We start from the raw sequence: 26,738 nt of genomic DNA, 5'->3' as shown, positions 1-26,738 counted from the left end.
TTAAACAGTAGTAATGCCAGTATTAGAAATTTAGATATTAGGAGAGATCCAAGGACTACAACTCATATTTGTATTCATTTTAATTATTCTGGTTGCCGATGTTTAGTGTTGGAAATCTTTTCAATTCTGAAAATAATCTCAGAGCACACCATGGAAGTGGTAGTGTCTAGTATTACTCACAGGAAAGAAACAGTAGAATGAATTATTGTTTACTTGGATCCATAAAAATTTGTTGTATTGCCTTGAGATACTCTCTTCAAGGTCAGATGGTTCTTTTAACTTGGTTGGCAGTTACAGTTGATTAATAAATCTTCTGGGTACCAAGATGGCCTGTATGGGAGGGATATTGGGGGAAATATGTCCTCCTCAGCAGTGGTCAGCGCAGTGCTGCCGTCCACAGCAGTGAGTCTCAATCCACAGTAAAAAAACATTTACACTGCCACCCAAAACATGTGAAACAAGACAGTACTCCTGCTGTATGCTTTATTCTGAAATTGTGTTACTCTATCCTATTCTCTTTTCCTTTTTAAAAAATGCTAGTCACAGCCCACTTAATTCTTATATGGCTTACTAATGGATGGCAGCCCATAGTTTTAAACAAAAAAAAACTCCTCTAAGAGATAGGTTTATCACTTGAGGAGCCGGGCTTAGGCCAAGGCCAGTGTAAGGGTGTGTTGTGCTCTTAGGGTTGACCAAACCTCATCACCAGAAGTGGGGATAGGGGATACTTCTTGGTTTTATAGCTATTTATAGCTCCCATTAGGAGGGAGGCCTTTTTATCTTCCTACCTCTTTTCAGGTTCCTTTCTGGAGATTCTAGAAAGCCATTATAACCTTATTTTCTTTACAGGGTAGAAGGAATGTGATGGAGAGAAATGGACCTGCAACAATTCCTTTAACTTCTGTGTTGTGTCCCTTTTTGGTAATGGCAATTTTGAAAAGAAAGTAGTGTTTGTAGGAGAGATGCATACACTTAATGCAGAAATATTTTTTTCGTGGGAATCAGTGTAAAAGTGAGAGGGGCATATGAATTCTCAGAGTGCATACATTTCGTTATAGCATGTTTATACTTCAATGATGCTTTTTGTTTCTGAGCATTATTTCTAATATTTTTCAGTTTCCTGTAGTGTAAATGAATGGTGCAGCATATCATGGAGTTCATTTGACTTCTTTCACAGATGTTATTATGTATAGCCTTTGTCTTATGATTACTGATTTGGGAGCAGCTTTTTACGCACTAGTCTTACAACCACTACTTAATGAAGGTTTGGATGATATGTGATATAAAAATACTTTATTAAACCACGACTGTATAAAACAACAGCACAATATACAACACAAACCACTCGGAGAAATCTCAAGGCTGGTAAATTCTAGGATAACTGACATGATTCTAAGGGATGGCTCATATTTTTGTTTACCAACCCATGTGGCAGTGGAGTAAACACAGTTTTAAAATTGTTCCTTGATGAACTTTTAAATTTTGAGAAATTCACATTATTTCGCTTTTTGCACAAAAAGTGAGATACTTTTTATATTGCATTATTTCAACATTGCAGAAGCAGTATCAACAGGAATGTAGCTCCACTGTAGTCTGAGAGCCTCAGCTACAGAACTTAGCGTTCAAGTGAGTTTCATCGCAGGCAGGTCACCCATTTGTGAAGATGCCATTACATCAGAAGAATTGATTTCCAAAGCTAGACAGATTCTTACGATGTCAGAGTGGACAGGATGGGGTATTTTACTTGCAGGTACAGCAGAAAACCCTTTGATCTGGGCACCCATATGAACCTGCTACTGGCAAGCGCATGTCAGTCAGTAGGTGGCACACTTTGCCTTCAGATCAGTGTTTTTGGAGCCTGAATGTTAAATGCTGTTAGAATGGCCCTGGGATGTGCTACCCTGTAAAGACCCATCCTGAGTATTTAGACTAATCTTAAATTTTTTTTTTTTATAAATTTTTATTTATTTATGATAGTCACACAGAGAGAGAGAGGCAGAGACACAGGCAAAGGGAGAAGCAGGCTCCATGCACCGGGAGCCCGATGTGGGATTCGATCCCGGGTCTTCAGGATCGTGCCCTGGGCCAAAGGCAGGCACCAAACCGCTGCGCCACCCAGGGATCCCTATTTAGACTAATCTTGTCTCAGGTTGCCAATCCTGGATCGTGTGGGAGCTTCCCCTCTCACAGTCTGTTAAGAGATGAGTGTCTGGGGCACTGTGGAAAGACTACCATCTTCGAAATCAGACAAAATGAGTTTGAGTTTGGCTCTTTTTCTTACTCGTCAGGTACCATTGGGTACGTTATTTAATTTCACTGAGTCTCAGTTTTGCTATTAAAAAAACCCCCAAACCTGAGGGATAACCATATAAGTTCACAGGATGGCTGCAAGGATTATTATGTTATGATGTCTGTAAAATGCTGACCCCATTGCCTAATTGGCATTTTATAAATAATAGCTATTTCATTGTTAGTTACTCTTATGGATAAAATCTGTGTGAAAGGCTGCATGTTGAAATTAATTTTAAGGGAAGCTCTAGATTGGTTCCTCAGAAGATCACTTCTTTTTGGTGTCTTTTATATGTTAGGCAATTAATATATTTGGCTTTTATGAAGCAGGATCAAATAGAAAAGGTATGACCTTCCTGATGTGTCTGGAGGGAAGATTAAAACTCAGAAATGGTGAAGCACAGAAATTATGTCTGTGGTTCTGGCCTGCTGCAGAGGGAGTAACACAGTTTCAGATCAAGTTCAAGAGTAAGCTCTTTGGCCAATAGCCTCAGGGAGGGAGTGACACAGCTGCCAAGGAAGCCACTGTACTCCCCACAAGGGATACAAGGATTTGAATGTCCATGTGAGGGACAGCAGCAGTCACACTGTCTCTGGCACTGGTCAGGACCACCCTGTGGTATGCTTGCTGTGTTTTGAATTCTGTTCTTTTGAGAGAGGCATTGACCAAACAGGAGCATAAAGGAACTGTGCTGTATAAGGAACAAAGTTGCTGCTTATCCTGGAGGTGTGAGCACTGCCTTCCAATGTCAAGGGTTTGGAAGTCTATCATTTGGAAGTCAGTGTACTGTACGGAATGGACCTTCAATAAAACTATTGAACAGATGAGAAATAGGATTCTGTAAGGTAGATCTAAGGACAGCTGTAGTGTAGATTTTCAGTGTAGAGCCAAAACCACCTAGAGGATGAAAAACAGTCCAGGTTACAGAAAGGCAAACTTCAGCTCCATATTGAGAGACTTGAACTGCAGAGAGTCACAGTTAACTGGGGAGGCTGAGGTGTGTATAAGGTCCAAGTACCACAGAACAGGCATTTTTAGATTCAGGGAAGGGAAAGAATTCTCTATAGGGAGTCAGGAAAGATCTTTGGGGCACCTGGGTAGCTCAGTTAACCATCTGCCTTTGGCTCAGGTCATGAGGTCCTGGGATCAAGCCCCACATCAGCCTCCCTGCTCAGTGGGGAGTCTGCTTCTCCCTCTGCCCCTTTGTCCTCCACCTTCAACTCATGCTTGCGCGCGCTCTCTCTCTCTCTCTCAGATGAGAAAAGAAAGAAAGAAAGAAAAAGAGGAAAGAAAAGAGACTTCAAGGGGAAGGAGAATATAAGTTAGGTCTTGGACAGCCCGGGTGGCTCAGCGGTTTAGCACCGTCTTCAGCCCAGGGCGTGATCCTGGAGTCCCTAGATGGAGTCCTACGTCGGGCAACCTACATGGAGCCTGCTTCTCCCTCTGCCTGTGTCTCTGCCTCTCTCTTTCTCTTCTGTGTCTCATGAATAAGTAAATTTAAAAAAAATATTTATTCATTCATGACACACACACAGAGAGGCACAGGCAGAGGGAGAAGCAGGCTCCATGTAGGGAGCCTGACGTGGGACTCGATCCCAGGTCTCCGGGATCAGGCCCTGGGCTGAAGGCAGGTGCTAAACCGCTAAGCCACCCAGGCTTCCCAAGTTAGGTCTTAAAAGGTAGTTAGGGCTTGGACATCCTCAAAGTGTAGATGGGGGCAGTGGGGAGCATTTGAGTTACCACACTAAGCAAGGGCATGGAAGCAAGGAATGTTTGACTTTTATGTGAGGGCATAGAATGCATTCATTTTACTCAGAGAAGCTCCAGGGAACCTCCTGGGATTTCTTTGGAAAGTTATTCAGAACAGAAGCTCACAGTTCTGTTCAGTTCAGTATGTGGAATCATGATTCAACTGAATATATTTTTGAGGATGTGTCATGTGTGTTGATCAAGATTCTAGAAATCTTCAAGATTTCTACGGAAGAAAGGATGTGTTTCTTTAAAGGTCTTGACTTATGTACTCTGTAACAGTATTCTTAATCCATTCTAAGTAAGCTTTATTTGTTGGAATTGAATGCCACACAACTCTTCTAGATCCTATCTTAAAGCCAGACCTTTCTGCAGGCCAACTGATACATTTAACCAGCATTTAACCTACCTGAGCCAGATGTGGTTGTTGGCTGGTTTTTCTGGGGTCAGATCAGTGCTTCTCGAACTGTATTATGTGCATGGATCCCCTAAGGATCTAGAGTTTGGTTCTACAGATCTGGAGTGAGGTCTGAAGTTCTGCCTTTCTCATAAGCTACCAGGTAAAGCCATTGCTGTGGTTCCATGGACCATACTTTGAATAGCAGGGGTTTAGAGTCTATTTCATGGCCACCTGTTCCAGTCCAGAGTTTGGCTTAAGACCATTCTACAGGCACCTGGGTGGCTCAGTTGGTTGAGTGCCTACCTTCAGTTCAGGTCATGATCTCAGGGTCCTGGGATCAAGTCCCTCATCAGGCTTCCTGCTCACCTGCTCACCGGGAAGCCTGCTTCTCCCTCTCCCTCTGCCCTCCACCCCCTCCCTGCTTGTGCTCATGCTCGAGCTCTCTCTTTCTTCCTCCAAATAAATAAATAAAATATTTTTTTTTAAAGATTTATTTTTATTTATTTATGATAGACACAGAGAGAGAGGCAGAGATACAGGCAGAGGGAGAAGCAGGCTCCATGCAGGGAGCCCGACGTGGGACTCGATCCCGGGTCTCCAGGATCGTGCCCTGGGCCAAAGGCAGGCGCGAAACCGCTGAGCCACCCAGAGATCCCCTCTTTTTTTTTTTTTTTTAAAGACAGCTTGATAAGTCCTTGGAAGGCAGATAGTTACTGTGTTGATAATGATTTAAATTGGGCAAGGAGAATTGGTTTACTACTGGTGCATTGGCTTATTGCTCAGTGCACCTTCATTCTTTCCCTGGAGCAAAATTTTACATTTTATACAACGAATTTGTACCATTTCAAAATGGGTAATATTTATCCTTGAAATACTTTTTATCTTAATGTGCCCGTAATGTATTCTTTTCCCCAAACAGAATTTGATTTGTAATTACTTTGCAAAAAGCAATTTTTTGTGTGTATTTCTAAATTAATGCAGCCTAAAAGATGACAGGGATTCATTATTAAACTTTCTATTAGGAAATTTTTGCAAGCATTAATCTAATGTGTAAAGAAATATTTTTAGTTGGAATCTGAATCAAGTGGTTTGTTTCTTCGAATTATTTTGTTAAAATGATAAAATATTCTTTTAGATGCTTACAGGAGAGTCATAGTTACACCGTCAGAGATTACTTTATTTGGATCTAGAATGGTTTTAAGCCCTCAGGATGTACCTCATAGATTGCAACTATCCCTATCAATATTTCATGAGTTTCAGCTAATCAGGAGGGATTAATTATTAGCAACTATGAGCAAATTCCTGGAGGTTTAGAACATAGGATGGGGCCAGGTTTGGGGGCAGGGATGTGTATAGATAATGGAAAGTGAGGATAGAATGCAGAGAGATTCTTAGGCACCAGTGATGAAATTTGCTTATGTCATAATTATACTGTTCTTAATGGAAGCTGATATATTCCTTAACGAGGCTTTCACATCTAGCAGGCACTCCTTTCTATTTTGCTTTCCTTCTCAGCATAATAGGCTTCCTCTACTTTTTCTACAAGACTTGGGCAACTGATCCAGGCTTCACCAAAGCTTCAGAAGAAGAAAGGAAAACGGTGAGCTTTCTTTGTAATGTTACTTTTTTTTTTTAATTAGTAACGTTCATGTTTGCCATGGCTGCCTCTCTAGTGCCCAGCATGTAATAGATGCAACATATATCAACAAAGTTGAGATGTGTCCACTGTTAGTTACGCTTTCATTTATTTATGTGAAAGTTTTAAAACATTTTTATTTTCTCTTAAAGTCATACCCACCAAGACTTCTTCAAATGTAATTTGTTAGTGAACCTGATCTAAATTTCTTTTTAGTAACACACTTAGATAATGATCATTTCAGTTCCTCAGCAAAATACATGGAGAGTAACCAAGCAGGGGCAAGAGGGCACCTCATTGACCTTTCTCTTCCTCAGATGTGAAGGTATCAGTTGACTATTATCCTTTGCTTGCAAAGGTTTAGAAATTGGGGAGAGCATCGTTGTCTGTGTTTCTCTAGCCAGTGTTCCTGAAAGGAGTCCATGGTGCTTATAACCATCAGTTCTGATGTATACTGATGGGTTTTGTTTCTTTTTTATGGGTATATATGTGTGTGTTTATTTTTCCCTAGCAGATTATAACTGGAAAGTGCTTGCCATTCATGGAGAGAAGGGGAGGTATAATTTTTGTGCATTCTAATTTATTGGCTATGGTTGAAAATGCAGCCTTGAAAAGTCACATTATTTTCAGGTACAGAATGATTTGGTGGCAAGTATTCCAAATTGCTTTTCTGGCTGCTTCAGTTTGGAGAGAGAGCTGTGAGAATGGTATATAACCATGCATTATGTATTTCTTAGCAAACGAAATCATAAGGTCAAATTTCATGCCTTTCAGAATATCATCACCCTTGCAGAGACTGGCTGTCTGGACTTCAGAACATTTTGTACATCATGTCTTGTGAGTCTTTTTTTAAATAATTTTTTCCTATAGTAAGAAAGCAAATTCTTGGTAGCATTTGTCATGTAAGCCTTTGTTAAATCTTCATGGTATATTTGTACACCTTTGTTTCTACCAGCTTCTAATTTTGTATTACTATCAGGATAGTTTTCTGCCTTAAGCATATTGAGGGAATGATGTTCGTAGTTTTTTAAAGTTGCCTATGGTTAAATCTGTGAATGATCCGTAGTGTGTTTTGATTGCTTTTTCCTGCCATAAAGCATATATTAAAACTAACTTCAAGTCAGAGGCTCACAATGACCCTTGAAACCACATACTGAAACCTGTCATTTTGCAATTGATGAATCAAGGCCTAGAGGGAGGAATTAACTTCCCCCAGATTATTGGCAGAGCTGGAAATGTAACTGGGTGTCCTTTTTCCTTTTTCTTAATCCAGTGCTCATTCTGCTGCCTGGTACTGCCTCACTTCCCCTTCATCAGTGTGAATAGGTTCTGGAAGTCCAATCCCTTCTAATGATGGCCTAATCAAAATCAGATACATGGAAGTGTAAATATTAATAAGGCATGCCAGAGCCTCTGCGTGAACTGATGATCTATTTAGGATTATTTGTGCCCATGTCTTTATGACTTAGGAGTAAGATTTTGCTTGTGATTTGTCACCACTTTAAGACACTGATTTTTGCTTGGACCTGTCTTAATTGCCCACTTAGATAAGGAAGCCATTAAGGTCACTTCATTGCCACGTGTGTAACTCCTGTGTCGCTCGATATGATCAGCATTGTCTGTGGACTGGACGGTGCATAGGTGAGAGATTGAATTTTTTCAGTTAACACTATGAAGTTAAGTGTATATTTAGCTATGTTTATGATTCATAGAAAAAAATGGAAGGGCATCTAAGGGGGGTGCATTTTGTAGCTCTTCCTTGTCAGAGAATCTTCATGGTATAACACTTTTAGAAAGCTGTCAATGTTGATAATAATAATGTCATTTGTATAGTATTTTAGAATTTATAAAGCACTTTTGAATATAGTATCCTATTTGATCATCAGGGCACAACCTGTGTGGTTGGTATTACTATCTGCATTTTAGAGGTGAAAAAATAGAAAAGGTAAATTATTTGCTTGAGGTTATTTTAGTAATGTCAGTCTTCTATACCAAATTACCAGGTTCTTACCATGTCTTGTGACTTGTCTCTCTCATTTACTTCTCCACTTGTCTCCTTCAAAGCTCAGGTAGGAGCCAGAACCAGAGATAATAGGGAGTATTCCTTGTCGTGGTCTGTAGCCCCAAGTTTCCTCTGAGTGGTCACTGTAAAAACCAGGGGTTTATTATGAGGAACTTCAGAGGAACTGTGGTCATTGTCTTCAACAGAGGATATTCTTTTATAATCTTGAACAAAAGGTGGCTTTACTCAGGTTTCTTTGGTGCATTTGATGCTCTATTCTAGAGCTCCAAGCTTCGTGGACCTCATCCCACCGTAAAGATGGGATGGTTAGCATTATGGTTAGCTTGGAATGGACATGGAAAAAGCAACAGTGTTGAGCCCATGTATTTTTATTACGCTACGTTTAACTTAGTGGTCTCACATGCATCCTCTTATTTGGTTGCCATAGGCCTATGAAGCAGGCAGAAGAGATCTTATCCCCAGATTAAAAACAAGAACACTGGATCAGAGAAGTTAAGGCATTAACTTAAATACTTAACACAACTACTCCTCTTTGAACCTAGGTCTTCCCATTGCAGTGGGCATTGTTCCTTCTGCTAGGCATTGCTGCCATAGAAAGTGGGGACATGGTGGTACTTCTGTGTCATTAGCATCGAAGTGCTCTCAACTCCAGCGTCTAGAGAGCCACATACACAACAGTGAGACTTGGTTGCTTGGCACCCTCGCCCGTACTTCACTTCTGTACACCTTAGCCTGCAGGTTGACCCGTTTTTCCTGTGTTTAGTCTTCTGCAGCATATCTTTTTGCTGCTCTTACATTCATTTTTTCTATTACCCTTATCAAGTGGATCCTTGATTTACAGAAATTATACTTCTTAAACTTGTTACATGGAAGGAAGGAAGAGATAGGGTATGATTTGCCCAAAGTCCTTCCTTCTCCCCTTCCTCCAATGCAGTATAGACCATCCTAGAACTACACGTGTTTAGTAAATCTTGTTCTGTTCAAGAAAGATGTCTTTTCGGTAAACAACAAATAAATATTAGTTCAGTTATCATGGACAGTTGACCATGATGTAACAGAGCTATTTGGTTTTGGTTTAATATTATTTAAAAGCAAAGTATAAGCTTATTTACTTTTAATTTGGTGAAGGCTTTTGACAGGAAAGTGATTAAAAAGGCTTGATCTGGAAAATCATTGTAAGAAAGTATTAAATGTGTTTTTTCTTTTTGATATAGGTTTTGGCAATCATCGCTATTACATATTCTTCTTATTTTTTCTTTCCATCGTTTGTGATTGGATTATGTACGAGTCTTTCATCTGTAAGTATAATATTTTCATATAGCAAACTCATAAACCCGTACCCACACGAATTTTTCTTGGTAAATTTTGTATATTCACATTCTGACTGGGTGACTATAAAACATACTCCTGATAAAAGTAAGATGGCTGCCTCTGAGACTCAGCAATGGGAAGCTGCAAGAAATGCTTGAAAGAGGTTAGTTGTCAGCCCTTGGGAAAAGATTGTACCTCACCTAAAGTGATAAATTGAGAAGTGGTCAGCAATACAAATTCATTTGAGGCAAAGTATAGATTTATCACCTAGTGAAGTGAGGAAAAATTAGCTGTTCAGGAACAGAGCAAGGGAAGTGATAAGTAAATAAAATAGGAAAAAGAACAGATTGGCAGTGGAGAGGTTGAAGTTGGGAGGAAGTGGTCATGGAGAGAAGGAACAAAACCCTAAATGTCTGTGCCATTTGGTAAATGTCCAATCACAGCTTAGAGCTTATGGGCCAACTAATAGTCACTGGAAGTTTGGAAATAATGACTTGGAAGAAAACCGTAGACCATTTATTTATTCTGCATCCCTAAGAAGGGAAAATAACTTCTCAGTAGTAGCGTGAACAGGCATGTAGGGGGCTCATGTAGGGAGTGACATCCGACTATCCCAAGGTGATTAACCCAGAAGAGCAAGGTTTAAATTGAAGCAAGAAGGGTTTTAGCTTAGCTCTGAGCAATTACATGGCTATGCTTTGCAAATCTTGAAGTGGGTTACCTATCTGGGAAAACCTATGGTGCTGGTAGTTTATTTTGGCCTTAGCTGTTGATCATTTATTTATTTATTTATTTTGAAGGCTTTGGGAGAATTTGGCCTCACTATGAATCTGCTGACCACTTCTTATAATCCATGTTACATTGATGTTCTGGTCTTAGGTTTTGCCAGTAGAATACTGTTTTATTTTATTTATTTTTATTTTTTTAAATTTTTATTTATGATAGTCACACACAGAGAGAGAGAGAGAGGCAGAGACACAGGCAGAGGGAGAAGCAGGCTCCATGCACCGGGAGCCCGATGTGGGACTCGATCCCGGGTCTCCAGGATCGCGCCCTGGGCCAAAGGCAGGCGCCAAACCGCTGCGCCACCCAGGGATCCCTAGAATACTGTTTTAGTTCCTGAACTAAACCTGGGATGATTCAGGAAGATGTTAGAAATGTTCTCTCTACTTTATTTTCTCTTTCCCTTAGCATCCTAAGTACCACCCCTTCTTACCTTCCCCATTTCTTTGTTTGAACTTCTGTTTAGTGTTTGAAAAATAAATCCTCCTACTCTGCCCGTAAGCCTCCCAGTTCCCTTCCCCAGAAACCTCCAGTATTAACAAGTTTTGTTTTGTTCGGGGTTTCATATTTAGAGATTCTTAATATCTATGTGAAATGGTTTCTTTTTGCCCTGCCACAGGCATGGAGAGGGCTTCAGTTACCTTGCTAGCTCCTTTCCCTGTCTGGCACTTTGGGCGTCTGTGATCAGTAGGGAATGCTTTTGTAGCTCAGTGTTACCATCACCATCTCAAATGGATCTGGTTGTCAGAGATCTAACTGATCCCTGATCTCTTTTCTCGTCAAAGGCCATCTGTAATCCTGAGCTCTGGAATTCAGAAACCTCTTAAATTACATCCTGTGGGGTAAGGAATAAAAGATTTCTTGATGGTGCATCTTTCTGATGAAAGAGCTGCCCTTTTAAGGCCTCACAATAAAAGGTATTCCTGGAAAACCTTTTTAAGCTGGCCCATGGACCAGCTTGTCCCTTGGACTTGATCCTCAAGGAGAGGAGCCAGATTTTACACTCTTGTCTCTCCCGCTTCTCTCTTCACTAAAAATAGTCACCTTTGTTTGATGGCTGTGTCCAGTGTAAGACTGTATTATTGAAAAGGATAAAAGGAATTTTCCATCACTTTCATTCTTTCCAAGTTGCTTTCTTATTACATGCATCGGTTCTTCCCTCTTCTTTCTCTCTATTTTCTGGCTCTGATCCAATTTTATATTTTGTTTCTTAGGAAATGGCCCCACTTTATATTCGCGTGCAACCATGTAGACTGGCTGAACATGTTTTGTTACCTTTATCCCATTTGTCTCCTGACAATATTTCTTTACACTCAATGAGTACATTGTGTCATTTATCATTATTTCACAGTTGGAAAAAAAATGAACTTGTGCTTCATTTTTCTAAGGAGGTCTCACTGCCATCCCACCCTCTTTGTTTACCACTCACATTGCTGTTGCCAAAGCCTTGATGTGCACACTCTTCCCTCATGTGAGCCAGCTGCAGCTACTTCCAGCTCTGGGCAGCCTCCATCCATTTCATCATTTGTGAGGTCTACTTTCAGGGTGTGGACACCCAGAAAGTGTCAGCATCCTACAAGGTACAGGGAGAAAGATTTTAGATCAGTGTTTAGAAAGATCACATCGTAACTGTCAGATCTATCTGAAGATGAGAACGGTCAGCTTGGAATAGTATGAGTCCCCTGTCATTAGCCAATGACCACCAGACCAGAACGTGTTATTTTTACATATTACAGTTTTACATTGCATAAGATTAACATACGTGGCCATTTGTAGCCAAATCTTGACATTAAATCTGAAATCACTCCTATGAAAATTTCACTTTGAGGTCATGCTGTATTATCACAAAGATTCCCAGAAGAGAGCAGTAGAAATATAAGCTGGGAGCAAATAGGTATTCTTTACCATGCGGCAGCTGTTTCCTCTGCCTGCTGTTGGGAATTATATTCTTTTTTTTTTGTCACATCAGGTGCATGGGATGCATCTTTGTCTGCTCTCCTAATGAGAAGCTCTAAAGAAAGCATAATTTGCCTTAACTTGTTGCCTTGATTGTTACTCGTGATGATTGCCCTTAGTATGTTTCTGACATACAGTCATGAAAGATGGTTAGGAACCAAATGAGACTCAAGGGGAAAGCATAGATTTTTAAGACTAAAATGGACAGACAGGTGATAGTAAAAGTCAGGGACTCATTTTCTTTCTGTCCTAGGAGCTCTTAAAGTGCTGCTTTGGGAAAATGTCTGAAATTACTTATCAAATTGTCAGAGGCATATATGAAACCTCAAGGTGCAAATTTACAGAATTCTTATTTCAAAAATAATTCACCCTTTGTAAATGGTCATGGTGCCCACAAAAGTCATTGGCTTTACAAAACCTTGAAGATTGACTTAGGGGTCATGAAGGCCATAGGGAAGTCCTCTGTTTGAATTGACATATGGGTTTTCTAGGGAGAAACTGACCATATGCATCTTGGTCTTTATTCTTTTCCTAGGATGTCTCATGATTCCCTTACCTGGACTTTTTCTCTCTACAGTGTAAATCATGGTGCCAACGCAGAAATGTACTCAGTAACCTTATGGCGTCAGGTTGTGTTCTGATGATATCTGGGTGCTTAGAGGATTTCTTGTGCCTACAGCAATGGCCTGTTAATAGGAACCCTTAAGAGTTTATTCAGTGCTATAACAGACTCCTGTCTTGCTGTGTATCCTGGATAAGATGATGAATTTTCTAAGATATTTATTAAATATAGCTATTCTCTGTTATCAAGTCCTTGAAGAGTTAACTTTGGAGAGTTTATTTTATGCTGATTATGATGGTTTTAGTGGTGGTCTTATGGACCATTTTTGCTTTTATTCCTTTATTGCCCACCCCACCAGTGCAGTGCTGTCATAGCCCTTATGAGCAGTGAGGTACTGTTTGTTTACTTTGTTGGTTAAGCTGGCATTTGGAAGATAAATTCTTAAAATTTGGGTTCTAGTATGTGTTGTCATGTCTTATTTTCTCCCTGAATAGAAATGCAGTGATTTTATCTTCTTGAAGAATGATCATGAGTTTGCTGCCTTTTTAAATAATGAGTTCCTTTTTTTTTTTTTTTTTTTGAATTCACAGATTGGTCAAATCATTGTACCACAACATTCAGAGAAGATGGACTATGGACCTACCTCAATCAGATTGTGGCCTGTTCCCCTTGGGTTTTATATATCTTCATGCTAGCAGCTTTCCACTTCTCATGGTCAACATTTTTATTATTAAATCAACTCTTTCAGGTATTTATTTGTCTTCCTATAATGCCTTTGAGTAAAATTTTCAGTAGCCTGTAATAGACTTGAATTTTAAGTCGGAAGGCTTTTGGGTCTTAGTTCCACCTCTGTCACTTACTCTTTTGGGTGTAGGCATGTCATTTGACCCTTGAATTTCAGTTTCCTTGTCTGTAAAATGGAGTTGATAATGCTACTCACAGAATAGTTTAAAGGTTAGCATAAGTTGTTAGCATGTCCCTAGGAACGATCTAATCTCACCTTTTTATTTTACGGATAGAGTTGCAGAGAGGTGAATTGGATTGCTCATGGTCACTCAGTGAGTAGTGAAATCAGAACTGGAAGGCTTTTTTCCAAGGCTTTTTTCATCATATACTTATATGGTGTGTGAAAACATGATATAAAATATAAAAAGCATTGTGAGATGCTTTTAAAAACGTTTGTGAGGTGATTATCTTCCCTCTTTTTTTCCAACCCTGTGTGTTATCCTGTTTATTATGAGTGCTTAAGTGGGTAGAAGGGGAGGGAGAACGCAAAATCCATCACCAATTAGTGGACATGGTAATTATATTTCCAGAGAGGGTCATGGCCATTAGAAGGTTCATGCTCCAGGGCAGTAACCACGTTCAGCTTCCCATGAAGCTGCTGTCCTTTCCCTGTTGCCTTCCTTTCCCTGTGAGCATAACCCAATTCTAGGTGTTGCCATAGCCTGCCCTCATGGTCTAGAGAGGTGTGATCAGTCTGAGCCAATCACCATGACCTCAGATAATTAGAATGTTACTCATTGAAAGCAAAATGCATTCCACTTTTATAGGTAAGTAACCAATTCTACAATAATAATAATAATAGTAAATAAAGATGGACAAAGGAAAAAAATTCTAAAGAAAGGAATGAAGCTGGTAATACTAACGCATTGAGGCTTCCGAATGTTCATCTTCAACTATTGCCCCTCTGGTATCTATGAATTCAGGCAGGAAGAATAAGTATTAGCACCACTGATGGTTATTAATATCTTATAATGCCTAATAGTTACATATGCGTTACCTACTCCAAAGCACTTTGCTGACAAACATTTGAGGTACAGACTGTGCCAAAGCAGCATCTCCATTTTGTAGATGAGAAAACTAAACCTGTGAGAGGTTGAGTGCCTTGTTTTGGCCATAGGGTGGGTGAGAGGTGAAATTAGAAGTAGAGCTGAAGATTTGAGACATCAGGTCTAATTCTCTTTCTACTCTTCTGGACTCTTAGAACAAGTACAGATGTATGTGAGACTATAGCTCAATTTTTTAAAGAAAGCTTAGTGTTTTTTATACTTTCTAAGGTAGGAAAATGAACTCAGAGTTTTGGATAGTTTTCAGATACAGGAATTCAGAGTAAAGTTGCTTTCTTAGTAAAACAGTTCAGTTTGAAGCCTTTCATTTGCTGACTGTTCTAGTGAGTCATGGATTTGACTATGTACAGCAAGTCAAACTGAGCAAAGACTGTGGTAAGGACCATGAACTTGATTCTCACACTGACTGAGGTGTCCATCTCAGTTCTGCTACTTTCAAAGCTATGTGACCTTGGACCAGTTACTTCACCTCTAGAAGCCTCTCCACTGGGTATTTTAAATATATTACGTCAGATCCCTCAACAATCTGATGAAGGAGGATGGTGTCGTAATCTCTGTTTTATGAATAAGGAACTTGATGTTTGAGTTGTTTTGAGGATTAAATGGAGTAACGCAGTGAATAGTAAGGTTTTAATGATTTGGGAGTTTTTAAGTTACCTTAACTTTTACCCTTCCCCAGAGGATTTAAACGTCCTTCACTTCAGATTAACCTTTTCATTTGGCCCTTTCCAAAGAGATGAGAAGCAGCATGTACAAGTTGAGATAATTGCAGTAATACTGACCTTATATAGTTGTATTCATCTAAAACTTACATGCTGAATGTGTTGAGAATCTAAATAAGCTTGTCAGCCATGGCTTGAATTGCCAAAGCAATTATTTCAGGACTGCTTTGTTGAAGGATAATTAAAAACAGACAATCAAAAAAATAAGTGCTCGGGGCACCTGGCTGGCTCAGTTGGAAGAGCGTGGGACTCTTAATCTTGGGGTTGTGAGTTCCAGCCCCATGTTGGGTGTAGAGATTACTGAAAAATAAATGAACTTTTTAAAAAAAATGCTCAACTACTAGATTTACTTAGTCTCATTTGGAGTTGCTGAGTCATTGTCCTCACTGTGGTCCTGGGCTAGAAGGCTAGGTCATACTGTATTTTACTGCTGTCCTGTGATGCACTAATTGTGACAGACCCTCAGCAGAATGGGATTTTTCATGTACCTTCCAACCTTGTTTTGCAGATTGCTTTTCTGGGCCTGACCTCCCACGAGAGAACCAGCCTGCTGAAGCAGAGCCGACATATGAAACAGACATTGTCCCTCAGGAGGACCCCATACAAGTAAGTCAGAGGTATTTTGGCCACTGTGTCCTATGGAGGATGCTAGCCTAGCCATTGGTTTCCCAGCCTCCTGCCAGCACCCAGGCAGTGTTGCTCTCTGACCTGCTGTCTGGTGGAGTCTTGGAAGCCTCGGTGACAGGAGGTGAGAGGCAAGGTCATGAGCCCCGAGGTGGTGGGAATTTAAGACTTAGTCTCCTGGGCTCAGCACAAATAGTTAAATGACTTTGAAATTTTGCCAAGATGGGGAATCTCTCAAGTCCAGCCACATGGTCACAAGATTGCATGTTGCTGGCACAAAGTCAGTGTGAGATAATCAAGCACGTGGCTGAGAATTCCAGCCACAAGGCCCTCTGCAGAAAGCATTAGATTGTGAGCTCTGCCAAGATTTTCAACCTGCCTTTCTATCTCCATAATTCTTTCAGCCCTGTGCTTAATGTGCCCACCTGTGTCAGGGAGAAGCTAGTGTTTCAGGTTTGGGGTGTGTTTTCTCCAGAGTACTGGTTGTATAAAACCTGTCCTCCGTTGAAAATGAGAATGTTTGTAGGAAGGCTGTCATCTTACGATATGAATGATCGGGCTTTGAAGCTTATCTCCCTGTCATGTATATCGGGGTCTTGGAGGCTGGGAGTGCTGCAGAGGTGACCCTGAGCCCTCCGGGGATTTAACGCTCACTTGCATATCTCACGAGCAGTCTATTTTAAAGCACACCGGTGGTACAAGATGAAACTGTTAGGCTGTTAGACGAGGAAATCAGAGCCTGGGATATGACTGTGATCTGTGTTTAGAGAGGAGAGGAATTGACTTAAATGGGAAGAGATGACTAAGGTGATGGAGGGTGACCAGTGGTGCTAAGCTTGTGACGATTGTTTCAGATTGGCAATGATAATAAAGTCCCTTTTTCCCTAGTTTAACCAGAGGGATAAATATTTACTCCATTAAAGGATGAAAGCCTTTGTTACTGAGTTGGAATTTTCAGCTGAGCCCTGAAAGATGTGGGGTCGGGCTTGATGGAGAGGGACTGGAGGGTATTTCAGGCCCTAAAGAGGGAACTAAGAGCCTGAGATGAGAGAGCTGGGCATGTTGGAACTAAGAGCCTGAGATGAGAGAGCTGGGGATTACTGAGTAATGGCAGCGCAAGCTGGGGGAGCAAATGGGAAAGCTTTAGAGCTTCTTCGCATCTAGCTTCCAAAAACCTACCCAAATTGAAGATTTGTCTTGTCTCTCTTACCCTAAGTTACTCTTACTCATGCAGTAGCTCTGGAGCCGCTCTTCCTAGGAGTGGTGATGATACTTTCCTGATGACTCTCACAGCAGCAGCCATGGCATAATCATCCTCGTGCACAGTTATGTTTTAATGTGTACAGCGGGGGTGGGTTTTGATAAGGGGTTGGGTTTGGGTTTTAGAGGACCAGACAGTGTCCTATAGGTAAGATTAATTGGAAGGAGCTCCTTCCTTTTGGCTGGAATCACCATCTTCCAGTAATTCGCCAGCACCGCAGAAAAGAAGAGAGGCACCCACCATATGTTCTCTAGGCCTTTCAGAAAACATGGAGTTGTTTCTTTGGCCACATACATGTGAATCTACAAGAAAGGTGATAACATAGACATCAAGGGAAGGGGCGCTGTTCAGAATGCAGTGCCCCATGAATGTTACCAGGGCAGAACCATGAAGAGTCTACGGTGTCACCCAGCATGCTGTTGGCATTGTCGTAAACACACAAGGACAAGATTCCTGCCAAGAAAACTAACGTACTTAGTGAGCATATCAAGCACTCTAGGAGCTGAGATAGCTTCCTGAAGCATGTGAAGGAAAATGATCAGAAAAAGAAGGAAGCCAAGGGGAAAGGTACTCGGCTTCAACTGAAGCGCCAGCCTGCTCCACCCAGAGAAGTGCTGCACTTTGTGAGAGCCAATAGAAAGGACCCTGAGCTGCTGGAACCCATTCCCTCTGAGTTCATGGTATGATGGGTCTGAAAAAAAGACAAAAGACCTGTATTATTAAAAAATAATAATAATTGGAAGGAATTAAGACACAGCCATGTTTTACTTAGGAAGTTTAGGAAAGGGCAGCCCGGGTGGCTCAGCAGTTTAGCACCGCCTTCAGGGCATGATCCTGGAGACCCGGGATCGAGTCCCACATCAGGCTCCCTGCATGGAGCCTGCTTCTGTTTCTGCCTCTATCTCTCTCTTTCTCTCTCTCTCTGTCTGCCTCATGAATAAATAAATAAAATCTTTAAAAAAAAGTTTAGGAGAAAACCCATTTTGTTGACTATAATGTTTCTGGCCTATCTGGCCTTTGAGATTATCAAAATCTGAATCAGGGCAGTGGGAATGGAAAGAAGGACACTTATTGATGCCAGCCACTGTTGCAGTGAGTGGGGGACTCAGAAGGAAATTAAGTTGCTGGGCAGAAGCCAGGGAATCTCAAAATAGGGATTCAGGTCCAGAAATGGAACTGGGCTTCAGTTTTAATGGCCTGTAAGCTGGGGAACTCTCTGATTCATCTATGGATTCCTGCTACAGGATCTTCAAAGGACGTTGTATATTCTAAACTCTCAGTGAATGTTTCTGGTTTGAATGAATGTTTGTCAAAAGGTAAACAGGAAATGTAGTAAGATGTGTTCTCTTCCTTCCTTGGCAGCCTTGGGTTCACACAGAACCTCGCAGATTTCTTTCAGTGTGGCTGCTTTGGCTTGGTGAAGCCCTGTGCAGTAGATTGGACATCACAATACACCATGGTCTTCCACCCGGCAAAGGAGAAGGTCCTTCGATCAGTATGAAGAAAAGCAACCCCAAACTCTCACTCTGACTTGCCTGTGTTTATGTTGATGCCCTGTGGTCTGCAAGTGAAGTGAAGATTCAGAGTTCACCTAAGCCCAAAGGAAAACGCAAGTGGTTTTTAAAGCCATTTGGTAAAAGCAGAAGTTCTCAATAAAGGCATTACACTTTTAGATTTAGCAAGATGGACTGTTCCTGAACAATCTTGCCAGACATCTAAAAAAAACATATATTTTTCACAAGAAAATACAAGTTACATTTTTTTGGAGATAATATTAACTAATTATGGATAAAATGTGGTATTTTCAAATACTTTTATTGGTTGTTTCAAAATAGTACTATTCTTTAAACTTGTAATTTTTGATAAGTTATTTGTGTTTGTTTTATCTATAAATATGTAAAAAAATATTTAAATAGATGTACCTGTTTTGCTTTCACACTTAATAAATTTTTTTTTGTAGTTGAGATTTCATTTCTGACACTAACACTTTTAGAATCTTAAATTGAGAAAAGGTGTATATAGGTCGTAAAGAAACTGACTCACGATTCCAGGAATGAGTTGAGCTCACTGTTAACACCAGTAAGCAAGATTTAATTTAGTTTTCCATCTTACTCAGGAAATTAAACAGAGGAAGTCTTAAAGATTACTGTTTTTACTTAGTACTCTCAAAATATTGGGCTGATGCGATGGTAATTACTAATTTCCCTTATTCTGGAGGAAAAACTAATTCAGCTTTAACTCGTGATATTGTATTTAAATACCCCTGGGCATGGTACCTTCCTGCTGAAAACCCTTCCTTAAGGTTCCATTGCTCTTAGGTAAAGGCTACAATCCTCATCATGACCTCCAAGGCCTTGAATACTATATCCTTATTTTGTTTACCAGTCTCATTCTGGACCACGCTTTGTACTCTAACCACACTGACCTTTCAGTTTTTCAAGGATCTGTCTTTTCCTTTACAGAGCCTTTGCAAATAAGGAGACTAAAGCCTAAAGAAGTTCATATCTTCTTTTCCAAAGTCACTTAGATACTAAATGGGGTAGCCATTCTAGAATGCCAAGTTACCTTGGATACAGCCTGATACATTGTGTGTTCAATAAACACTTAAATTTGTTGAATGAATGAATGAATGAATGAATGGTTTTTAAGCAGGATGTGATGCGATCATAATCGTTTAAAGACTGATTTCTCAATTGGATGACAGAAGGACTTTCTCAAGCTATATCCTTTCCCTTTCTCTCTTCAAACCCTGCGAAGTATATATTCTCAAATTGTGGTCCGTACACCATTTAATCAGAATTACAGGGATGTGGCAGGGGCTCACTTGTTTAAAATTCAAATACCTCACTTCACACCTTCCAAACTATTACATTCCAGTACTTCTAACTGATATGTGACAAGAAAAAGCACGTTTCATTAATTTAAATTATTCCACAGGTATTTATTGAGCACCATGATAGGTCTTTTAGGCCATAAAACATTTAATTGGGCATACTAATCACCGAGCTTGCAGTCTAGAGGGAAAGCTAAGATAAATGAACGTACAGCATAATGTAGAGAATATTAAAAGCCATAAAAGCAGTACAAATAAAATATTGTTAGAGGATGGAGAGGGCCTCAGTAGATGTGATCAAGTAAGTATTTATGGACAATAAGGCATTAAAAGGGTCTCTCAATATTGAGTTTGGAAATACAGAATTGGAAGTCAATGACTTCCTCATGGAGAGTACTCTACAAGGAAGACAATGGGGAAGTCTGAAGTATAGTTGGAACCATGAGTCTATAGGGCGTTTAAAGTGGGGAGCTTGGTTCGTAAATTAGACTTGTTGATTGGGACTAGATCTCCAGGGGCCTTGAATGTTAAGCTAAGTATTTGAGCTGTATTTAAGTGAGCAGTGAGGCGCGATTTCTTTACTCACTTGTCAGTAAAAAGTCCTTGAAGACATTATGTATAGTCACTATCTCCAATTCCTCTCCTCCCATCTTTTACGTCCACCACAGTCAGGTTTTCAGCCCTGCACTCCAGGGAAACTGCTCAGCAGCATTTGACAGTGGCCACTCCCTCTTCCCAAATACACTGTCCTCACTCCGCCTCCAGGAGACAGCACCCCTGAGTTTCCTTTTAATCCCACAGGTTGCTCATGAGAAGTCTCCTTTGCTCTTTTTCCTCTCCTACCATTTAATGTGGGGATGTCCCAGTGTCTAGTGCTTAGCCTTCTTGTTCTTTATCTAAACTTCCTTTCTCTTCCTTGATAATCTCCTCCAGTTGTGTGATTGGATATAAGGTCTATATGCCAAAACACCCCAGATTTTTCACTCCAGTTCAGACTTCCATCTCAGACTCTGCAGACTGTGTTCCTGACCTATCCACTTAACTGTCTAACAGACATCTTAAACTTAACATGTCCAAGATTGAAACTTAACTTCAGATTTCCACCTTACCCTCAATTATGAATTAAGTAAAACATGTAATAAATTTAAAGATAAATAAAAAGTAAACAACCCTATTCCCTACCATCAGTCTTCCTCATACTCATTTAGAATCTTTTCATGATGACTTTCTCTCCTCACACACCAGATTCAGATTTCTTTGAGAAATCCCATGGCTCTATCTTGAAGATACATCCAGAATTGAATGCTTCTGGCCACCATGGCCCCTGTAGTTCTGAGTTACTGCCTCTTGCCTGGATTACTAAAGCCTTCTTGTTTGGTCTCCCTGCTTCCACCATCACCTTGCTACAAACACCCAGAGTGATCCTTAGACAAATTGGATCATGTTGTTGTTCTGCTTAGAACCCTCGAGTGGCTCTTCAGTTCACCAGAGGAAGAACCAAAGCCCCGATAGTGGCCTGCAAGGCCCTACAGGATCTGACCACTTCTGCTTTACCTCTCAGGAATGCCTCCACGCTAGGCGTGCTTCTGTCTCAAGCCTCTCCCTGCTCCTCTCTGCCTGGAATGCTCTTCCACCAGATACCCACAGGGTGAAGTGCCTTTCCCCTGAGTTTTTTTTTTTTTCCCCAAATGCTAACTTCTCAAATGCAGCCTGTGCTCACCAACTTCTGGAAAGTTATCCTTCCCTTGCACTATTCCTCCTCTTTGCTACCCTGCATTTTCCCCTAGCACTTAGCTGCTTTTTAACATACTATATAATTTAGCTCGTCTGCTGCATACCGTCTCCCTCCCCAACCCATAGGATATAAGGTCCCTGAGGCATCGCTGATTTGTTCACTGATGTATCCCAAGAACCCAGAATATTGCCTAGCACATACTATGTGTTCAGTAAATATCTAAATTAATCTGTTGCATGAGCTTGTTGAATGAACTGAAGAGATTTGAGGCAGGGCATGATGTGATCAGAATTGTGTTTGAGGACTGATTCTCAACTGAGCAACAGAAAGACTTTTTCAAGTTCTATCCTCTGCTCTCATCAACCCCTGCCAAGTAATTATTCTCAAACTGGGGTCCGTTGACCATTTACATCAGAATAACTGACGTGGGGTGGTGATGGGGCTGATGTCTGGGGACCACTTGTTTAAAATTCAAATTCCTCTTCTCAGAACTTCCAGATCATTCTCTGCGGAGTGAGTCTCAGAATCTCCCCAAATGATTCTTACATTTACGTGATACAGTTTAAGGATCATTTACATAAAGACTCTTACTTCCACCATTTTACTGAGGCTTTTTCCTCAGGTACACATTGGTGTGAAAGTTTCAAAAAAAAAAAAATATTGAGAGCAAGTGTTTTATAGCTAGGCACCCTGGGTCTGAATCCTGGATTTGCCGATTATCATAAGTGCCTTTTACCTCTGAACAAGTGACTTAACCTTTATAATGCCCCAGTTTTCTCATTTGTATCATGTGGATAATACTAGTAATACCTCTAAATGTTGTGATGAGGATTAAATGTATTAATCATATATAAAGTGCTTAGAATTATACTAGGCACATAATAAATGCTCAATAAATGCTGTAAATTCAGAGCTCTTTGGAAAATTGACTAGAGGTAAGGCAGTGTGCCATATTCACCCTTCCATACTCTGTGTTTGGGGGCTAGGATTCTCAAAACTACAGTTTTCCTTGTTGGCTGATTTTCCATCAAATTCTGCCAGTAGACAAGGAGGAGGGGCGAAGAAACTTAACTACACTCCTCTTGCCAGCTTTCCTCTCCGTGTTGTTCCCACAGTGGCCCTTCACCCTGTTGCTGGGAGCTGGAATCACTGTCCATAGCTTTCCTCCCACATTCCCCAGACCACCTCCATTGCCCTCCCTTAGAAGCCCCAGCAGGAAGCAGGCAGGGCTCTCGGCTCTGAGGCCTGACTCCTTGCCCTGGAGGCATCTAAATGAGGGTGCTCCCATCTCTTCTCTTCGTTTTTCCAGCCCCAGGCGTTTCCTGCGTTTACCACCTCTGTGCCAAGTCAGTATGCTCCTCTTTACTTTTTGAAAAATATTAGCACCCGCTTAGTCAATTCCCTCTATTATTTTCTCTCTGTTAAAAAACAAAAACAAACCCAAAAAACCTAGTGTGGTTTCTGTTTTTCTGGCTGGACCCTGATGGATATAGAATGTTACAGATAAGCATTTAATAATGGCCTAGGCAAGAAGTAATGAAGGCCCAGACTACTGATCGAATGTGCAGGAGAAGAGAAGGGAGAGTCAAAGACGACTCTGAACCCAGTGAATGAGAGGGTGGCAGTGCTCCTCTGAGAAGTAAAGAAAACTATGGGGAGACCAGGTGATGAGTTTGGTGGTTGGGGGCTACCGAGTTTGAGATATTGCAGGCTGTACAGTGGAAAAGTCTGGGAGGCAGCTGTAAAGAGACCAGGATGTAGATGGGAGTCATGAGCACAGATGGATGAGGTTGTCACAGGACAGAGGTGGAAAAATGAGATGAAAAAGAGAAGGGGAGTTGCCCACCTGAAATGGGACAATCAATTCTAGAAAGAGACCAAAGATGACAACCCATGCAAACAAAGAAAATGTGAGGGGGGTGGGGAACAGGAACAGAATTTGGATTAGGGAGCTGGAGAAGAGTGGGAGGGCCCAGGGAGGAGGCTGGATGAGAGGATACTCATGAGAGTACAGTAGCATAGAATTCAAGAATTCTTGTGTTTGGGCTTTGTTTTGTTTGTCAGGGCCCCAGGGAAAGTGAGTCTTCTGCGGTGATGCCAGAACTTCATTCCTTTCCCCGAATATCTGTGTAGTCTCATCAGAGACCGTGCATTTGAATCCCTTCCACAGCTGTTAGGCAAAATCCTGAGGATGCTCCCTGTGACTTAGCAGACTGGCTGGACACTGAACAGTGAGAAGGGGAATATCTTGGCTATAGCACATCCAGTATTGCAGCTGGGAGTATTTCAGCCCAAGCAGTTAAGGCAGTAATCACCGCCCCCCAAATCTCACTGGCTTAACACAACATAAGGCTTATTTCCCCCCTCTTGTTCCAGTCTGTTCAGCTGTTTGTAGACAGTCTCCCCCACAGGGATCCAAGCTACCTCCCTCCTGGCTGGTGCTTCCTCCATTTCCTAGAGCCTGGGTGCCCAGTGGCCCTTCTGCATCCACAGATGGGGAAAGAGAATGGAGACCGTCTTGGAGGTGTTGGGGGCCAGGGCTCCATTGGCCAGTCTCAGCCCTGTGTCCCAGTCAGTGACAGGTGAGCCTGGAAAATGGAGAGAATGTTGTCCAGGAAGTCGGGAAATGCAGAGACTGCTAAAACAACAATAGGCTTCTTTCTTTGTTTTTTTTATTTCCAAACTCCTCCACTCCATGTATAATAATCTCTTCTTTTACATTCTTGCAGAATTTGCTTTTAATACAGCCTACACTCTCTCCCACATCACTCACTCAACAAATGTTTACAAAGTGCCCACCTGTTCCTAGACACTATGAATACACATATGTTACATTCTAACAAGGAAGCAGATGGGAATTCAGAATTTTAAGGTAAAGAGAGCAGTACTATGTCATTTATATAATGGCAATGGAAACATGGAGGTGGATTAATTCTGCTCTGGAAGTTCAGGAAAGATTTTGCAGAGGAGATGGCATTTGACCCATGACTTGATTACAGGAGTTCGCCAGGCAGAGAAGTTGGGTTAGGTGCTGAAGACGGAGTGGGGGGCTTCATCTTCTAGATGCTTTAGGCAAAAAGCAATTTCAGCAAAAGCATGATGGGTGAGGATACTTGGCCTGTTTGGAAAGCTTCAAGTCTGTGTGTGTAGCTGCAGCTCTCCTGAAGGGATGGACTAAAGCTAAGTTGAAGGCTAAGTCCAAGATCAACTTGTGAAAGTCCTTATATGACATACTATTATGGACCAAATTCTGTCCCTCCCCTTGGTCCCACATCTCTATGTTGAAGTCCTAACCCCCAGAACCTCAGAATGTGATTGTATTTGAAGATAGGGTCTTAACAGAGGTTATTAAGTTAAAATGAGGCCTTTCAAAGTCCCTGATGCAATGAGACTGGTGTCCTTATGGGAAGAGGAAATTAGGACACAGACACACAGAGAGAAGGCCATGGGTTGCCGCAGGGAGAAGGTGGCCATCTATGAGTTGAGGAGAGAGGTCCTCAGAAGAACCAACTCTGCCGACACCTTAATCTCAGACTTCTAGCCACTGGAAGTGTGCCAAAGTAATTTCTGTTGTTTGAGCCACCCAGTCCGTGATCCTTCGTTGTGGAAGCCCTAGCTGACTAATACATATGCCAAGGGGGAGGAATGGAAGGGGTGTATTCTAGAGACATGTTGGAGTCAGAATCCAAGGAGGCTCGGGGAGTGAGGCAAGGGAGGGTGAGGGACAGGGTAAAGCTAAGGATGACTCAGGTTTTTAGCTGAGTCTCCTGGGTGGATGGATGGTGGGGCTGGTAACTGGGAAATGTGGTAGAGCAGGAGAAGGTTGTACTGTCCAGTGATAATTTTTCATGTGTGTATCTTTTTTTTAAGATTTTATTTATTCGAGAGAGAGAGAGAGAGAGAGGCCGAGACACAGGTAGAGGGAAAAACAAGTTCTCTGCGGGGAGCCCAATGCAGAACTCAGTCCTGGGACTCCAGGATCACAACCTGAGCCAAAGGCAGACGCTCAACCACTGAGCCTCCCAGGCGTCCCGTCACGTGTGTATCCTACCCCTCTGCAAGCCTGGAAGTCTCTAGGGTAGGGGACTTCCTAGTGAAGGCCAAGGTACTATGTTGCTTTTAAAATCCGTGCAGGTTAAAGGGGACTCGATTGACTTAATTCAGTTATCACTGGTGTTATTAATTGTTTGATTGGCATTGATGGAATCCCATACAGCTGTGGCCAAAAGCCTACAAATTGAAAATAACTGCCCTACGCCACCTTCCCCAGGGAATGCAAGACGTACAGTATTTCGACCCTCAGGTCATTTTGGTGGAGCTCTGTGGCTCAATTACTCCGGCAGTGGTCCCCGGACAAATAAAGCACACTTCTCCGTTGTCTCTTGGAAAGTGGAACAGGCCACAACCTCTGAAGCTCTTTGTTTTCCTCCGAGCCATTCTACTAATGCCCATCAAGTTGAAAAAATGATAAAATGTAATTGCATTTTGAGCATCAAAAAACTAGTAGATAAACATAATAAAGGCAGTGTGGGGCCTTGTCCCTGACAGCACGTGTAAGCAACCCCGAATAAGCGCTCGTTTTAAAGAAACCCTTCTTGAGACTCGGAGCATAGAAGAGCCCGGGGTTTGGTCTCGAGAGTCGCTTGCTTTCATCGCCTCCAATAATTCAGGATTGCGTGGGGGCGGGAGAGATGCGGCGGTTGTTAAAAGCGGAGCCCCAAGAAAATCCGCACGCCTGGGCTGCTGAGAACTTGCTGAGGAGGCAGCGAGACACCCTTAATTGGCTGCATTTCATCGGTGAGGCTGGCAATTTGACGTAGGAGAGGTTTTAAGAAAATTGCTAAACCCTAGGGAATTTTCCCAGAATAAAAGAAAATCATCCTCCCGTTGTTCCCAGCACAGAAGCAAACTCTGCATTTTGTTGCCGTTTCTGGGTTTTCATGAAATGTGTGAAGATTGCAAAGCCCCTCGTAGGACAAAAGGACTGAGTCTTCAGCAGTTTC

General features: G+C 41.5%; 1 protein-coding gene and 1 long non-coding RNA gene across 4 annotated transcripts in view; one reads left to right on the top strand and one right to left on the bottom strand.

The window, feature by feature from the left end:
- Positions 1-26,738, top strand: part of ZDHHC13 (zDHHC palmitoyltransferase 13) — a 100,952-nt gene that overhangs the window by 30,035 nt on the left and 44,179 nt on the right. For 2 of the 3 annotated variants that reach the window (XM_077866228.1, XM_077866227.1), the window contains exons 11-17: positions 5,917-6,039; positions 6,850-6,912; positions 7,623-7,716; positions 9,313-9,396; positions 13,301-13,458; positions 15,791-15,888; positions 18,530-19,126. In XM_077866228.1, the coding sequence (XP_077722354.1) occupies positions 5,917-6,039; positions 6,850-6,912; positions 7,623-7,716; positions 9,313-9,396; positions 13,301-13,458; positions 15,791-15,888; positions 18,530-18,668 (759 nt within the window). In that variant the 3' untranslated portion in view covers positions 18,669-19,126. Of the gene's footprint in view, positions 1-5,916; positions 6,040-6,849; positions 6,913-7,622; positions 7,717-9,312; positions 9,397-13,300; positions 13,459-15,790; positions 15,889-18,529; positions 19,127-26,738 lie in introns of those variants that run through there. The other variant, XM_077866229.1, reaches the window with a different exon arrangement.
- Positions 134-15,664, bottom strand: LOC144294546 (uncharacterized). Its single transcript, XR_013361903.1, has 4 exons — positions 14,360-15,664; positions 11,622-11,765; positions 8,087-8,220; positions 134-330 (listed from the first exon to the last, which is right to left on the bottom strand). It is a non-coding gene; the product is annotated as an uncharacterized LOC144294546 (long non-coding RNA).

The sequence above is a fragment of the Canis aureus genome, chromosome 23, assembly GCF_053574225.1.
Source record: "Canis aureus isolate CA01 chromosome 23, VMU_Caureus_v.1.0, whole genome shotgun sequence".
Lineage (NCBI taxonomy): Eukaryota > Metazoa > Chordata > Mammalia > Carnivora > Canidae > Canis > Canis aureus.
The sequence above is the reverse complement of the archived record's forward strand: the minus strand, read 5'-3'. Positions and strand labels throughout refer to the sequence as shown.